Source organism: Belonocnema kinseyi, chromosome 3 (genome assembly GCF_010883055.1).
Source record: "Belonocnema kinseyi isolate 2016_QV_RU_SX_M_011 chromosome 3, B_treatae_v1, whole genome shotgun sequence".
Classification (NCBI taxonomy): Eukaryota; Metazoa; Arthropoda; class Insecta; order Hymenoptera; family Cynipidae; genus Belonocnema; species Belonocnema kinseyi.
In genome coordinates, this window is record NC_046659.1 from 116305339 (window position 1) to 116322131 (window position 16793).

A 16793-nucleotide genomic window follows, 5' to 3' on the forward strand; every position below is an offset into this window, starting at 1 on the left:
TTTTGACGATTCGAACATTATTATTAATTTTTCTTTATTAAAATCCAAGATACCAAAAAAGAACTTACAAACCACCGAGCAGAACGTTTTTAAATGATGCTTTGTCGATTCATCCAACTCTTGCTGGTAGCAGCTTATCTGAAAGTAAAAATTTTATTTTCTGTATATCAGCAAATACCAGATTAATCTTATTTATCCGCGGTAGCTAAAAGTCCTGAAAATCCTGGAAAAAAACCTGGGATTTGCAAAAAAATGACTGGATTTTTTAGTAGCACATATTTCAAAATCCTAAATATTATTTTAGTATTTTTACGCGAATTTTTAATTATCCAAGATCTGTTGACTTATTTTAAAATCTTTGAAAATATTTGAAATTTTCGTGAAAGTTTTTAAATCTTTGTGAAATCTTCAAAATATTGTGAAATCTTTAAAATCATTTCAGTTTCTTGTGACATGTTTTGAAACCTTAAGAAAAATTTAATTTTTGAAATCTTTATTATGCCTTTCGAAATCTTTAAAATATTTCTGAAATCATTGAATTTTTTTTGCAATTCTTGAAATCTTCTGAAACTGAAATCTTTCTAAATGTTTTAAAATGTTTTAAAATGTATTAAAATCTTGTTTAATCTCTGTATTTTCTGTGAAATCTTTGAAATCTTTCCGAAGTCTTTATATCCCTTTGACATTTTTGAAAAATTTGTGAAATCTTGGTAGAAATTTTCTGCAATCATTAAAAATGTTTATGAAATTTTGTGAACCTTAATCACATTTTTAAACGCCTTTTGAAATTTTTTGAAATCCTTCGAATCTCTTAGGTTTTTTGAAATATTTAGAACTTTTCTAAATTCCTTAAAATATTTTAAATTTTTTGTGAAGTCTTTTAAGATCTTTGAAAATTTTGTTGACATATTACAATTTTTTTAATTATTGAAATCTTTGTGATAACTTTTGAAATCTTTAAAATATTTCTGAAATCTTTGAAATTTTTGTGCAATCCTTAAATTTTTCTGAATTTGAAATCATTTGAAATCTTTTAAAACATTTTCAATTCTATGAAATCTTTGAAACCTTTTCGAACCAAAGAGAAATTTTAAAAAAGTTCTGAAATCTTCTGAAATCTTTGGAAATCTTTGAAATCTTCTAAAGTATTTTGAAATGTTTTAAAATCTTTATGAATTTTTTTGAAATCTTTGAATTTTCTAAAATTTTTAAATACTTTAGAATCTGTGTGCAATTTTTGCCTTTTTGGCAATCTATTAAAATATTTGTGAAATTGTTTAAAACTTTTGAAACCTTCGAATTTTCTGAAATCTTTAAAATCTTAGGAATCTTTTCAAATCTTTTTGAGTTTTTACAAAAGTTACAAAATATTCTGAAATGTTTTGAAATATTTTTAGATATTTTTAAATATTTTTGAATGTACGAAATGTTTTTAAATCTTTGTGAGTTTTTTCAAATCCTTTACAGTGTTTCTAAAACGTTTTGACGTGTTTTAAGATGTTTGAAATCTTTTGAAATCTTACTAATGTTTTGCAATTTTTATAAATATGTTTATGTATTCGGAAATTCTTTGGAAATTGGATATATCTTCAAATCTTTTAAAACTTTTTGAATCTATGCAATCTTAGAAAATACTTTAAAATCTTTACAATTTAATGTGGAAATTTTAGAATCTTCTGAAATCCTATAAAATCGTTGAAATCTTTTGAATTTTTAAAAAATATTTTTGAATATTGAAAATCATTTCGATTAAATGTGAAATTTTTCTAATCTTCTGAAATCTCCTGAAATCTTTTGAAATCTTTTTTAATATTTATTAAGACTTTTGTTATTATTATTATTATTTTCTTTCGTATTTTTAAATGTCTTAAAAGTCTTTATAAAACCATTCAGATATTTGTGAAATCTCTTAATTCTTCTTATATATTTTTAAATCATTTAGAATCTTGTGAAGAATTTTGAAATGTTTTAATAAATTAAAATTTTTGTGAAATCTTCTGAAATGTTTTTGTATAAAGTTTTCAAGATTGTCTTCTCAAAATGTAAAATCATTAAAATCTTCTGAAATCATTTGAAATCTCTAGAAAATTTACGACGCATTGTGAAATCTTTTTAAATCTTTGTGAAATAGTTTGAAATGATTTGAAATCTTTTTATTCATTTAAAATCTTTGAATTTTCATTAAATTTTTAAAATTTTTTTGAATCTGCGTATAATTTTCGAAAATTTTTTGCCATCTTTTAAAATATTTTTAAAGTTTAAAAAAAATTTTGAAATTTTTTTGAAATATTATAAAATAATTTTAAATTTTAATAAAGTATTTTGAAATCTTTATGAAATGATTTGCAATAATTTCAAATCTTTTTGAATTTCTTTGAAATGTTTAAGATTTCTTAAAATCCTTAAAATTTAAGTCAAATCTTTTTGAAACATTGTTGTGAAGTATTTTGAAAACTTTGTCAATTTCATGAAAATCTTGGATGTTTCCTGCAAGAAGAAAATTATATCCATGAAATTGAAGAATTTTTGGTAGGATTTTTTGAAAACGGATTTCTTTTTCATTACTGCATTACTACATACTTTTTCATCCATCACTTTAATTATGTAATTTGATCTTCACTTCCACAGCCACTCCACAAGATTATTGGCGGCAAGTACTTTGCGCACTGTTCTGGGAATGCGAAGTCTGGCTGAGATTCTTGCGGAGCGAGAAACCATTTCTCACACCATGCAGACCTCCCTCGATGAAGCGACAGATCCATGGGGCGTCAAGGTGGAGCGGGTCGAGATGTAAATATGAGAATTTGAATTCCTAAAATAAACATAAGCCCTACAAACTTGCCACACGAAAGCCGGTCCAGATGAAATATTATGTCTCTTTTATCAAGACAATTCTCCCGAAACTTCCTTCTCTCTTCTCTCGCTTTGCATTCAAAAACAAAAAAGTCATTTTCAGAGAAACAAATTACGTGAATGAAAAATTATTCTTCGGCCACGACAGCTTTCCATAAACAAAGAAAGGTTTTAACTGGGCGAACATGAAGCTGTTTATAAAAGAAAGAACTGAAGCAATAATATACAATCTTCAGATTCATTAATTAAGTCAAGGCATTATGGAAAACCCATCCATTAGAAATATTCTGCGCAAAATGAATTGTGTAAATAAATCAAATGTTCATGAAAATTAATTACAGATTGTTAATTGTTAAAGAGTTTTTTATAAAATCATGAAATAATTTATTATAGTTTACACATTTTCGATAGAATTTTCAAAATTGTTAATTGAAACGTCTTTCAAGACGTGAAGTTCTTCCCATTTGTGTAATAATTAAAATTCGTACAATTCTTTAAATTCGTGAAATTCAGTTCAATTTTGAACTTATAGAATATGTCACATTCATAAACTTGATAGAATTCGTTTAATTTGTTTAATTCTGGGAATTCTTTCAATTCATGGAATTTTTTAATTAAAATAATAGGTGAAGTTCGCAGAATTCGTGGAAATCGCACTATTTATTGAATTTGCATGATTTGTTAGATTCACAATATTGATGGAGTTCGTGGCATTTTCATAAGTCTTGGAATTCGCATAATTCACGAAATTTGCAGAATTTATGGAATCGGCCAAAATTTGGTCATTTTTAAAATTCGCAGACTTTCTGAAATTATTAAAATTGTAGAATTAGCGAAATTCCAGAAATTTTCAGAATTCTGAACATTCTCATAGTTTATGGAATTTTCAGAATTGATGAAATTTGGAAAATTTGTGGAAATGTCAAAATTCACAAAATTCGTGGAATTTTCCTAATTTTTGGGATTCGTGGAATTCTCAAAATTCATAAGATTCGTAAGATTTTTTGAATTCGAGGAGTTTGCAGAATTCATGGAATTAGCTGAATTTGTACAGTTAGCAGAATTCGTGGAATTTTGAGAATTTGTACAATTTTCAGAAATCGTGGAATTTGCAAAATACTCAGAAATCATCATATTTCCAAAATTTTTAAAATTTGCGAATTTTTTCGAATGTTTGGAATTTGAAAAATTCGTGCAATTTTCAGAATTCATGGAATTTTTAGAATTAAAATAATGGTCAGAATACATGAAATTTTCAGAATTCGTGAAAATCACCAAATTTTGTGGAACTTTTAGAATCCGCAGAATTTGTGGGATTCATGGAATTCCATGAATTCTTGAGATCCATGAAATTTGTCGAATTTTCAGAATTCGTAAGATTGTCGAAATTCGAAAATTTTTAGAATTCATGAAACTGTCAGATATTTCGGATTTCAAGGAATTCGCACGATTCGTGAATTTGGTACAATTCGTGATATTTGTAGAATTTGCAGGTTTCGGCGAATTCTTGAAATTCATATAATTGGCAAAATTCATGAGATTTGTGGTATTTGAAGATTTCGGAGAATTCGTGGGATCCATGGAATTTGCAAAAGTTGTGGAATTTTGGGAATTCTCAGAATTTTTGTAATTTGTATAATTCGTGCAATTTTCAGAATTGATGGCATTTTCAAAATATATACAATTGTCAGAATACATAAAACTTTCAGAATTCGTCAAATTTGTCAAAATTATGGGATTTTTAGAATTCGCAGAATTCGTGTGATTCCTGATATTCAAAGAATTCTTGGGATTCGTGGAATTCATTAAATTTGCATATTCGTGCAGTTGTGGGAATTCTCGGAATATTCAGAAATCCATGAAATTGTCCGAGTTCTCGGAATTCATGGGATTCGTGGAATTTGTAGAATTCTTAGGGTTCGTGGGATTTGCAGAATGGTGTCAAATTTGCAGAATTAGTGCGAGGTAACCTGGGAAAAAAGTTTTATGTTTCATATTATTTAAAAAGCCAACTCAAAAAATAATAAAATAACTTATCAGTAAAACCAAAATATTCACAACTCTGTGGCAATTAACAAAATTGCATTTATACAAAGACAATACTTGGGTCTCATAAAAACCGATATCTGTTGAAAAAAGAGCAGAGAAGTCATTTAACTATTATTTCATTTAAAATCATTTAAGAACTATTTTTTTCAACAAACATTCACTACTTTCGGACCTTACAAGACTGAGGAGATCCATAAAGAAAATTGGAAATTTCTTGTGCTCTGGAGAAAACTATTGCACACATCTGTATTTCATTCTAAGTCCCTTTGCGGCAATATGAAAGATGCAATCGAGTTGCTAGCGGGACATCTTGTTTCCTTTACTATTCGAAATAAAGGTTTTCCATAGCACTCGAAATACAATTTCTTTTCTCTTGGAAATTCTTTAGCTTTATATTCTCCTACATGAATTGGGAAAAGTGACATCACACCTGAAAATTGCTTCGCAAAAATGGGACTTAACGAAAGAAACGAAATATCTAGTTTGGTCTGTCTTTGATTTAGAAAGGACGTTCGACTTCCGGTGCAGTTGCAACGAGCCATGGCAACAGAAGCGGAAGCTTCCAGAGAGGCTCGAGCCAAAGTGATTGCCGCAGAAGGAGAAATGCTAGCATCCCGAGCACTAAAGGAAGCCAGTGACGTCATTTCCATGAGTCCCGCAGCTCTCCAGGTATTTAGTATTACGATGCCAGGATTATCAACAAAAGCGCGGGTATGATTGAACCTGATAATTCTATTGTTACTGTCTCTACTGAGGCTCCAGAGCACATTACACATTTATTATGTAGGGGAAATAGGTAGAAATTACACCCATTGTTGTAAAATATTGTAATTTTCCTGAATAATACTCAAGACTACTATATAGAGTTCATGGAAATTCTACCTTAAAATAAATTATCAGCCCGTTCTAAAAAATAAAGTTAGTTTTAGGTTTCATAATATCGATAAGTCGAACTGTAAAACGCCCACTCTGGCATTGGTCGTCTAAACTCTAAACCTCGATCTAAAATAACCACTCTGCCTGATCGTTAACAAGCTTAGTAACTAGTACTCTTTGGGTTAATATATTTTTTATGAATATTTTCAATTTAATTTCAATTTTTTTTAAACTCTTGTCAGTTTATTAAATCCTTTCTATTACTTTGTATTCTGTATGTTTTTTTTAATTCTTTTGAATTGCCTAAATTCCATGAACTATTTAAAATCCTTGAATTCTTTTAAACTCCCGAAAGGTTCGAATTATTTTGAATTCCTTAAAAATCCGTAAATCTGCAAAGTTGCTTGAAGCCCTCTGAATTCCCTACTACAATTTCCCTACTCAATTATTTAATTCTTTCATTTTTTAATTTGATTAAAATCTTTAAACTACTTAAATACATTGAATTCTCTAAATTCTTTTAACTCTTTAATTTCTTGCAGTGTTTGAATTCTTGAATTTTTCAAATTCTTGAATTCTTTGAATTCTAAAATCTTCAAGTTCTTGAATTCTTGAAGACTTCATTTCTTTAAATTTTTGGAATTCTTGAAATCTTTAAATTCTTAAATTCTTTACATCATTGAATTCTTTGAGTTCTTAAATTCTTTGAATTATTTAAATTCATTAAATTCTTGAATTATTTTAATTATTTTAAGTCTGTAAGTTCTTTGAATTATTTGAATTCTGTGAATTCTTTGTATACTTTCACTTATTTGATTTCTTCGCATTTTTTAAATTGATGAGGTTTTTGCAATTTTTGAAATTCGTGGATTGCTAGAAATTTTGAGAATTCTTAAAACTGAGAGATTTCTTGGAATTTTTGTGATTATTTAAATCATTGGAATCATTTAAAATCCTTGTAATTGTTACTGTCGGGATCATTTGAAGTTCCCCACTTGGATGCATGAGTATCAAAGGTCTTTTGTTAATTTGTAAAATTCTTGTAGTTCACTATATTCATCTAATTCTCTGAATATGTAAAATTCTTTAAATATGTGCAATGCTTCGTGTTAGTAAAATTTGTTTAATTCGTGTAATTCCATTGATTTGTATAATTTCCTGAACTCATCTAATTTTCCGAATTCGTGTAATTCTCTGAAGTCTTGACTTTCTTGAAATATGTGTAAATTCTGAATTCGTGTAATTATTTGAAACCGTGTAACTGAAACTTTTGAAATGCATATAATTCCATGAATTTGTTTAATTATTTAAATTCATGTAATCCTCTGAATACGTCTAATTTCCTGAATCCATGTAGTTCTATGAATTCTTGGCTTGCTTTAAGTACGAGGAATTCCTTATATTCGTGTAATTCTTCGAATTCGTTCAATTCTTGAAAGTCGTGTAATTCTTCGAGTGCTTGTAATTCTTCCATTTATTGGTCTTCTTTGAATAATTGAATTTATTTATATGCGTATAACTATTTGTATTCGTGGCATAGTTTAAATTCGTGAAATCTTTCAATGCTGGAAATTCATTCAATCTTTGGAATTCTTTGAATTTTTGGAATTACAGTGAAAATCTTCAATAGCACTCCCTTCTATAGCCTTTCCAAAAATTGACGCCGCGCCGCATGTAGTTGTAACAGGGCTGCGCGGGTTACACAGGATCTGCGGCCGTCATTGAGGCGAGCAGTCAGGCGTGCACAAACAAAAGCGGAGAAGGCTATAATGAGTTATTTGCCACCCACAGTCAGCCCTGAAATCGGAGCTATAGAAAAGTTTCACTATATTTGAATTTTTGGGCGTGACTAACAAGGTAAGCTTATCGAGGTGTCCGCCTGCGATCTTTTTCATTTCGATATATGTTGTAGAGCGACAAAAATAAGAGGTATAGTGTTTTTTATATTTGTTAAAATTGATGTTTAGGGAGTCAAAACTTCCCCTAATATTTTTTGCAGCAATAAATGTGTTTTTTAAATATGTTTTATCGTACAGGAATTTTAGAATTCGATCAATTTCATTAAAAAGTGCTTCACTATTTGAACGAAAATTAAAGTGATGGTGTTACGATTTTTTCATTAAATACCCTTGATTAGGGGCTAGCTACCCCTCAATGATATTTTTTAATTTTTGGAAGAAAAAAAAAGTTAATTTTTTCCGTTTCGAGAATGTTATTAATTAACATTAGTAGCCTTGAATCTGATATTTTGAAAGAGTAAGAGCCCCTCTTGACGTTGAAACTCACCTCGAGAGTGCTCCCTTAAAAACTGGTCTTTTTGTATTACTTTAAGGTGGCTTTCTATGTTAAACTCTACTTTTTTATATAAAATTCTATTTGACATAGAAATTCCATTTCGTAACGATACCTCTGACGATAGTTAAATTTACTGTAAGGAGTAACGTATTATATTTTTTTGCAAGAAAGAGCGTATTTTTTAAATTGGTTTTCTAATGCATTAGTTATTAATCTTGATAAAATCATTCAAAATAATGCAAAGCAATCATAGGTTAATATTAAAAAAGTATTGAGCACGAAAATAAGTTTTCCATCAAACATATGCATTGAAAAAAATCAATAATCATAGTATACACATTGGTGCAATAACAAAATTATATGATTATTAGTCTCTACTCATTATTTTTCATCTGGTTATTATTTTTATAACACATTATTTTTTAATTGGTCTATTATTTTATATTGTGTTATTATTTTCATAAAACGTTAGTCTATATATGTATTACATGCGTGATATTCTTCGAAGAAGTGTTTAAAGCAAAGCAGTTTTTGCACCAAGAACATTTGGTGACTGCAATTTCATCACAGTAAGTACATTTATTACTCGGAAATTCTTCAAACACTAATTTTACTGGATTTATGAAAACGCCTAATTTGCTGTCGACATAACCACTTTTATACCAAGAATACTGAAAGAAATTTTTATATCTGTAGGAATTTTCAGAGACGCGTCATTAAAGCTTTATGAAGAACCTGTTTCTAAATGTTCCTAAACTGCAACAGAAATTTCAGCAACGGTAACTGCATTAAACTCCAGTTGCATGTTTCAGAAAATTCTGTTAGAGTTTAGGAATTTTCAGTTAATATAACTGAAAATTCCAAGCGGTTAAATTTTTTTTCTTTTCATTATTTTAATATAATACATGTAGTCAATATTTTTCTTAAGAATATGAGTATCAAGAAAATATGAGTGAAGTTATATAAGCAATTTTATTATGTATCCATTTTATAATGGGACGTACACTCATTGTATGAAATATATAATCAAAGCCCATCTTTTATGATAAGAAGTTTTTTTCATATTTGATTCAATGAGTATATAATATAGCATAGGTATGCACATGTAAGCTTCGCTCGTATATAGTCTTACTATAATTCTTACCCGTGCAAAAATGTTGATCTGGCACCAATCGGGGCCAGGCCAGTCCAGATCGGGTCCCGATCGGGAATCCTGGTCGGGGCCAGATCGCAGATGAAACACACGCCCAGATCGGGGCTAGGTCAGGAAACCCGAATGGTGCCCCATCGATGCCCAATCGGTACACGATCAGCCTCATTATAATTCATTCGTGAATTTCACGAATGGAAATTTAGTATAAGTACACTCGAAATTATCGAATGGTCCTCTCCTTTCGATGGTCACCTTAATATTTGGAATTTCCAATTGAGTTACTTTAATTTAAAATTAAAGTACGACATGCACGAAAAGAAGAGGTTTCAGACTACAAAATTTAATTATATTTTTGAGAAACGTAAGATTATTGTAGATCGTATCAGTTTCGAAGAAAAGGTTAATTTTTTATGAAAAAAATGGATGATAACCATAAATATTTTAATCAACAATTTTAATTTCTTGAAAAAAAAATTTTGTCTATAAAACTTCTTAACAAATTAGAGAAACTTTTTTCGCCAAAAGATTCGCTACAACTTGACATTTTCAAATGCTTCCAAAGAAAATCAGCGGGATATAACCTATGATTTACAATTTATTTACATTTTACTGTGAAGAAGTTCAATTTTCTGTCAATTGCATTACTTCTTGAGAAATTCGAGAAGGTGTGGTTGTAGATAATATTTTCGCCGAAAAATTGAGCTATCATTTATTCTATCGTTTCATTTTTTCAAGTCTGTTAAGAAGCAATATAGACCAAACAACTTTTAAACAAAAATGAAAAATTTTGAATGAAATATTTCTGGTTATTTTAAATATTATTTACAGAATATGCATTTAATTATTTTTTATTGCTCATTATTAATTTCGTCCTAATGGACATTGTTATAATTTGAAATGTCATTGTTTATAATAAAAAAGAAAAATAACTTTGTTTAGCATTGTAAACTTCGCGCGAAACCAATTACGAGGCATGCGCAGTGTAGTAACTAGCTCTTGTTGGAATCGCTACACAATTGGCATTTTGAATTTTGATTCTACTACTTGATTCTGAAATTCATGTTATGAACATTTATCCTTAATGTATGTCTGTAATAAATGTATTATTAATAAAAAAATCAAAGTTTCAATAACAGAATCGATTGTATCACATATTTTATTCTCATAATGTAAAAACATTACAATTTTGTGCATACTGCAATCTATTTCTTGTCAATAGATTTGATAATTCTATCTCTACATTAAATCAAGAAACCTTAAGTTCTTAAATGATAATTGAAAACAAAAGAATCTGATACATTTCATCATATAATAATGTTTGACTCATCTAATGGTAAATATACTAATTTCACCTGAAACAATTTAATTATTAATGTATTTGAGGTTAGGTTTCAATGAGCCCGCACAGTGTAATTACTTACTCTCTTCTGCCTCAAGCAGGTTTCGAGGTATACTGGCAAGTTTTTGTGCCTCCGAAAACGTGGCTTACTCGCATTATACATTTTTAATCGATGATAGAATATTATAAACGAGTAGTATGTATACAAATTTCACAGCACTATCAGACAACATCAAGCAGCACTAGTTCTGCGAGCGCATAGAGATGGCGTTTCAGTAGGAAATCGGTCTGGCCCGGTCGGGCTCAGGTATGGGCCACAGAGTTCTACCGATCAGGGCCAGATCGGAAAATCAAATCGGGACCAGATAGGTATTAAGTTTGAAATCGGGCGATTTCTGCACGGGTATTTTTAAATCAAATATATACTGCAAATTTATATTAAAATTAATGAACCAAACAATAATGTCTCTGTACATTACATATTTAGATACATTCAGTCAGAAAGTTTATAGAAAATGTTATTTTATTTTTTACAAATAATAATTGTATCTAATTTTTACATTCTTATCATTTATGATTGAGAAAGTATTAGAATTGTCGGAAATTTGACATCACACTTTCATAACGGATCTCCATGTTTCGAGACCCCCTGAATCCGAAAATCAGGTTTTTACGATGGCGTCTGTCTGTCCGTCCGGCCGTCCCTAAACACGATAACTCTCGAAAAAATGAACGAATCAAATCCATATTTGGCACACGTTTTGTAGGTCCTAAAAGAAAGGACGAGTTCGTTAACCAGCCGTTTTTGATAAAAATTCAAAAAGTGAGCGCATTTTTGAAATTTTTGAGACCACTTTTTTCTGAATTTAAATATTCTATGTACGGATGTTTATAGTATTAAAAAAAAAACAATGTATCCTTTTGACTTTTTTCGATAAAAAGAAAATTCTCAGAGTTATAGCGTTTTCAATTTTTTTTTAATCTAACGAAAATCAAAATTTGAAGCCGAAAAACGCACGATATGAAAAAAAGTCAGGAAAAGAAAAACATTTCTTTTTGAAAGCCCTACAAAATTATCATAACCATTTTTTGGATTTTCTTCAAAAATCGAAAATTCAAATTTTGATTGCACCAAAAATAATGGAAAATAAAAAATTCCATTTTGTGGACAAACTATGTAGGATACGAAAAAAGATGAATTAACAAAAATGGTTATCCCAAAAAAGATCTACAATTTCGTTAAGAATCACTTCTTGATAGGACGCGTACTTTTTCTTTTAGTCGTGAAAAATGACGTTGAAAAAAGTAAAATAAAAAAAAATGTGTGGAAAACGATGAAAGTTACGAGAAAAAAACTCCAACAAAACCTGTTTACAAATGTCTGTCAGAAATCGAGCGCGCAGCGCGAGGGTCACGATGAGAATGTGTACCTCAAAGCCTACAGAGCTTTGAGAAACTTAATCTTTGACTATACTTAATTAAGTAAACAATTGAGGAGTTCTGAACAAGAAGGCGACAGGCGCTAGAGAACGAATAAAAGTATTGTCCAGGCTGTGACGTCAGGTATCAAAAGTTAAATTCGAAATTTTAAAAAACCAAAAATATAGTTAGATAGCTCTTGAAAAATGAACCTGAGTCTACGACAAACTTCAAGCGAAAGAATTTTCTGCCAATGTATTGGCCAACTTTTTGGAAAATCTCAATTCGATTTGATTTTTAGTTCCATAATTAGAGCGAGTTTATTACGAGCTCGCGACGCGACACCACAGGATTTTGCAGGGGACGTCGCCTGAAGCCTGAAACATCCTCCTTGCCTTTCCTTTGTTTTGTCCACTCGCTCGCACTAGTCAGCGTTCCGGCGGCGTTCCCTAAAAAATCCTGTGATGTCGCGTCGCGAGCTCGTAATAAACGCGCTTTAATTATGGAACTAAAAATCAAATCAAATTGAGATTTTCCAAAAAGTTGGCCAATACATTGGCGGAAAATTCGTTCGCTTGAAGTTTGACGTAGCTCAAACTTCCTCGCTCACTTTTTTGATGTGAAAGTCTAAAAACGTGGTTTTTCATTCGGATTAAAAAAAAAACATCAGAAATTAAATTTCGACCCTTTTTGGACACTATAGCCTCCGCTAGAGTGTCATGAATAAAACTCAAAAAGAAATTCGTTAATTAGTTAATAAACGAATTACTTACGGCGAGTTGAATGTGAAAAACATGGTTTTTTCAATGAAAAAAAGTCAGTTTTTATTTATTTACTGGTAAATTTGCATCCCGAGAGAAAAACTGTAAATGGAGACTCAGGTTCATTTTTCAAGAGCATTCCAAATGCAAAGAATAAATATCCGAGCGCGAAGCGCGAGGTGCAATTATATTCGAGCGCGAAGCGCGAGATTCAACCGTCGTGCGCCCTAGGCGCACTCAATCTTGCGAGCGAAGCTCGAAAATATGAATTTTTAAGAAAAAATTATTTTGTAGAAAAATAGTTAAACCTTCACTAAAAAAATCAATTTTGAACTAATATATGAATGTTGCACAATAAAAATGATTTCTCAACAAAATGGTTTAACCAAAATTTTCAACAACAAAAAAGTTGAATCCTCAAACAGAGAATATTATCTTTCAAGCAAACAGTAGCATTTTTATTGAAAAAATATTAAGTTTTCAACATGTTTGAAAATGGCTAAGAATTTGTATACAAGCATTTACATTTTTATTCAAGATAGGAGTCATTGCTACTAAAATAGATGAATTTTTAAATCAAAACGACAAATCATCAAAAAAAAGATGAATATTTATACAAAAAAGATTTCAGTTTGATTTTTCGACATTAAAATATAAATTTTCAATAAAACAGTTGAATTTTTAACAAAGAAAAAAATGCTTATAAACAAAATTATTGAATTCTAAACCAAACTGTTGCATTTTGTTGAAGAAAGATGAAATTTTTATTAAAACAGATGAAATTTTAAAAAGACAAATTTTTTATTAATAGTTGAATTTTCAACTAAAAACGATTTAACTTTGACATTTTAGCATCAAAGTATGATACTTAAATATAAGTCAACTTTCTATGAAACTTGTTGAATTTTCAACCTAAACGGACGAATTTTCAACCAAACAGGATGTCTTTCCACGAAATTGATCACTAACAAGAATAATTATTCCATGGTTACCGCAAAACTTTATTTTTAATTTTCTCTAATTTAGCACAGATAGATTATTCATTTTCCCTGACCACATTAATATTCAAAGAGCAAAATCTTAAGAGTTCAACATTTTTAACCTTGAATCTTTTATAAAGTAAATAAAATAATTTTAAATTAAAATTGAAAGTTTACACATTTAGTTCCCGAGTTTCTGTGAATTTTACATGATTGTTCCCTGACTTTTCCCTAAGCAATAAAATTCCCTGACTTTAACAAAAATTGTTAACTAGATTGGTTTTTTACTCACCAGGTTTCTTCAGTGTGTGATGTTCCTATAAATTTTGCACAAATAAAATGCCTCCCTTACGTAACAAATCAAAACAAAACAAAATCTTTCCAACACGCCGATTACCACCAATACTGATCTTCCATGCTTCGTCTGCTAGCCGAACGCGCTCGAGAAGCGAGGTGCGCGCATTGAACTGCGCACTTCTTTCCGTTACGGAAACTTATATTTCCGTTACCATTTAGGAATTTTAGGAAAATATTCGTAAATTTCATAAACAGCTTCTGAAGTCAAATAAAAATTTAATAAATCTACTATAAAAGTAACTGACTTTCGTTTGCAGCAACCTAATTTCATAAATTTCAGTGACTTTAGTATCATCATTTTGTTGGAATTTTCCGAACATTTTTAACAGTGTATGTATCAGAGATTGGATTTTGATTATATTATTTCCTGACTATAGACATCTAACGGCTGGATCTTCATAGTAGTTCCTTGAGTTATTATCTTTAATATGATTGTTTTATCTTTAGGTGTATGGGGAATAAGCACCTAATAAGGAGTATTTGATGAAAAAGTCGGAACACCCTCACTTTAATTTTCATTCAAATAGTGAAGAACTTTCGAATAAAATTGATCGTATTTCAACATTTCTGTGTGATAAAACATTTATTTAAAAACACATTAAGTGCTGAAAAGATAAGGGATGTAACCCCATAAAGTAAATTTTTTGCAGTTATCACTATGTTTTGATGACAAATCATATGCCGTTGGTTTTGTCTTGATAGAGCTATTTGTTTCGAAGAGATACAAAAAAATTTCAGAGTGTATCCTTTACGGGAAGTTTTCACCCCCTAGATATCAATTTTGGCAAAAATAAAAAACACCATACCTCTTTTTTTTTTGCTCTACAGCATATATCGAAATGATGAAAATCGGAGGCGGACACCTCGATACCTTCCCTTGTAAAAAGAATGGGTGTTATTAAGGGGCGTTGCCAATATAAGTGGGCGTGTTCAGACCAAATTTTTGAAAGATTATCGGTGATTTTGTTTAAAAGAATATAAGAGGACTACCGTTATACATCATATTTTTTATTCTGTTTTCAGTTGCGGTATCTGCAAACTTTAAATAGTATATCAGCTGAAAAAAATTCTACAATAATTTTCCCCTTACCGGTTGAATTTTTGGCGCCCTTTCTCAACTTCGGACAACGACCATATCAAGAATCACGGCCACAGCCCGGCCGCAGCCAGAACAAATGTTCGGGGATGGATTGAAATTTTCGTTACACATCCACTCAAAAAGTATATGTATATTATGTATATGTTTCCAAAATGTTGGTTCACTAGAGACCCCTACTTTGAGGAAATTAAGAGCCTTAAATTTAGATAGGAGAATTTTACGAATTGGAGTTTAGTGTAATTGCAAAACTATTTATATTTTTATAAATGTCAACACTTTATTTGTCAACTAATATTTTATGGTAAATATTTATATTTGCGATAATTAATAAACATTTTTTCCTAGAAAATGTATCTTGTTTGACTTGTTAGCGGGCCAGAAATAGAAATTCCTAAGGCTATTTTAGTGAAAAGCTTCCGGTCAACAAACGCTCGGTGGTTTCTACCGAGAAAATCCTAGTTCTGGTTGAATTTCGTCGGAGCCAACTTACAAGGTAAACATGGCATACAAGATTCTGAATGCGTCAATGTATTTGACATGTTTAAATTGAAATGTGCAAATCCTTCTACTCGAGATCGTCTGTATAAATAAATAGTGTGCCTTGCTACGAAAATAGAGGATATGGTCTGGAATAGGCATTTTTAACTTATCCAATTGAGTTTCTAGTAAAATTTGAAATTTCTAAAGCTTATTTATTAATTAGGGATTTCCATAAACTAAACTACTCCAGTGGAAATAAAGTTACAAACTTAGAAAACGTTTTATACGTTTCTTGATAATAAATTTTGATAAAGTTTACACATACTTTTCCCCTTCTTGTGAAATATCTGATTTGTAAATTCTCATTAGATACGGTATTAGATTTATGTAAAATTTGACCCCCGCTCCACCCCCAGTATTTGTCAAATATTTACGATCTGAGACCATTTAAATCCGAAAAACTGATTTTTACAAATGTGTCTGTCAGTCTGTCTGTCTGCATGTATGTATGTATGTCTGTCTGTGAGCACGATACTTTTGCAAAAATCATTTTGTTAGATTGGGCTTTGGTACACTCTTTGAAGGTCGAAAACTAAAAGTCCACTTCGTTATCCAGCCATTTAGGATAAAATTTTAAAAAGTGAGCGAATTTCGACAAATATTTGAGAACACTTTTTTCGAAAATAAAAAATTCTGTGTATGGTTATTCTTATTACTAGCAAATACGAAGATTTTCTCCAAATGAATTTTTTTCAATAAAAAAAATACTGAGGTACTTACAAAATTAAAAAAAAAACGAAAATGAACATTTAAAGCCGAATAGCGCACAATACGGAATCAAGTCAAGAAATGAAAACGTTAATTTTTGAAGGCCCTACAAGATTATCATAACAACTTTTTGAATTTGTTTGAAAAATAGAAAATTCAGATTCTGATGGCACAAAAAATAATGAAATAACTCCATTTTTCGGTCAAACTATGCAAATATGACAGAAGATGTCGGCATTTTTTTAGTTAAAATCTAACTATTACGTGAAATATATCTATGTTTCTTAAGCACTTATGTATTATGTTGAAAATTTGTATTTTTGACAGTACATTAAGCATCTCATTGGAAAACTTCAACATTTTT

General features: G+C 30.0%; 1 protein-coding gene across 6 annotated transcripts in view; it reads left to right on the plus strand.

Moving 5' to 3' along the window:
* The window catches only part of LOC117170243 (band 7 protein AGAP004871-like), a 58764-nt gene extending 43308 nt beyond the window's left edge, over nucleotides 1–15456 (plus strand). For all 6 annotated transcript variants that reach the window (XM_033356873.1, XM_033356872.1, XM_033356871.1 and 3 more), the window contains 3 exons: nucleotides 2629–2790; nucleotides 5406–5571; nucleotides 15106–15456. In XM_033356873.1, coding sequence (XP_033212764.1) covers nucleotides 2629–2790; nucleotides 5406–5571; nucleotides 15106–15276 — 499 coding nt within the window. In that variant the 3' untranslated portion in view covers nucleotides 15277–15456. The remainder of the gene's footprint in view (nucleotides 1–2628; nucleotides 2791–5405; nucleotides 5572–15105) is intronic.
* The last annotated feature ends 1337 nt before the right edge of the window (nucleotides 15457–16793 follow it).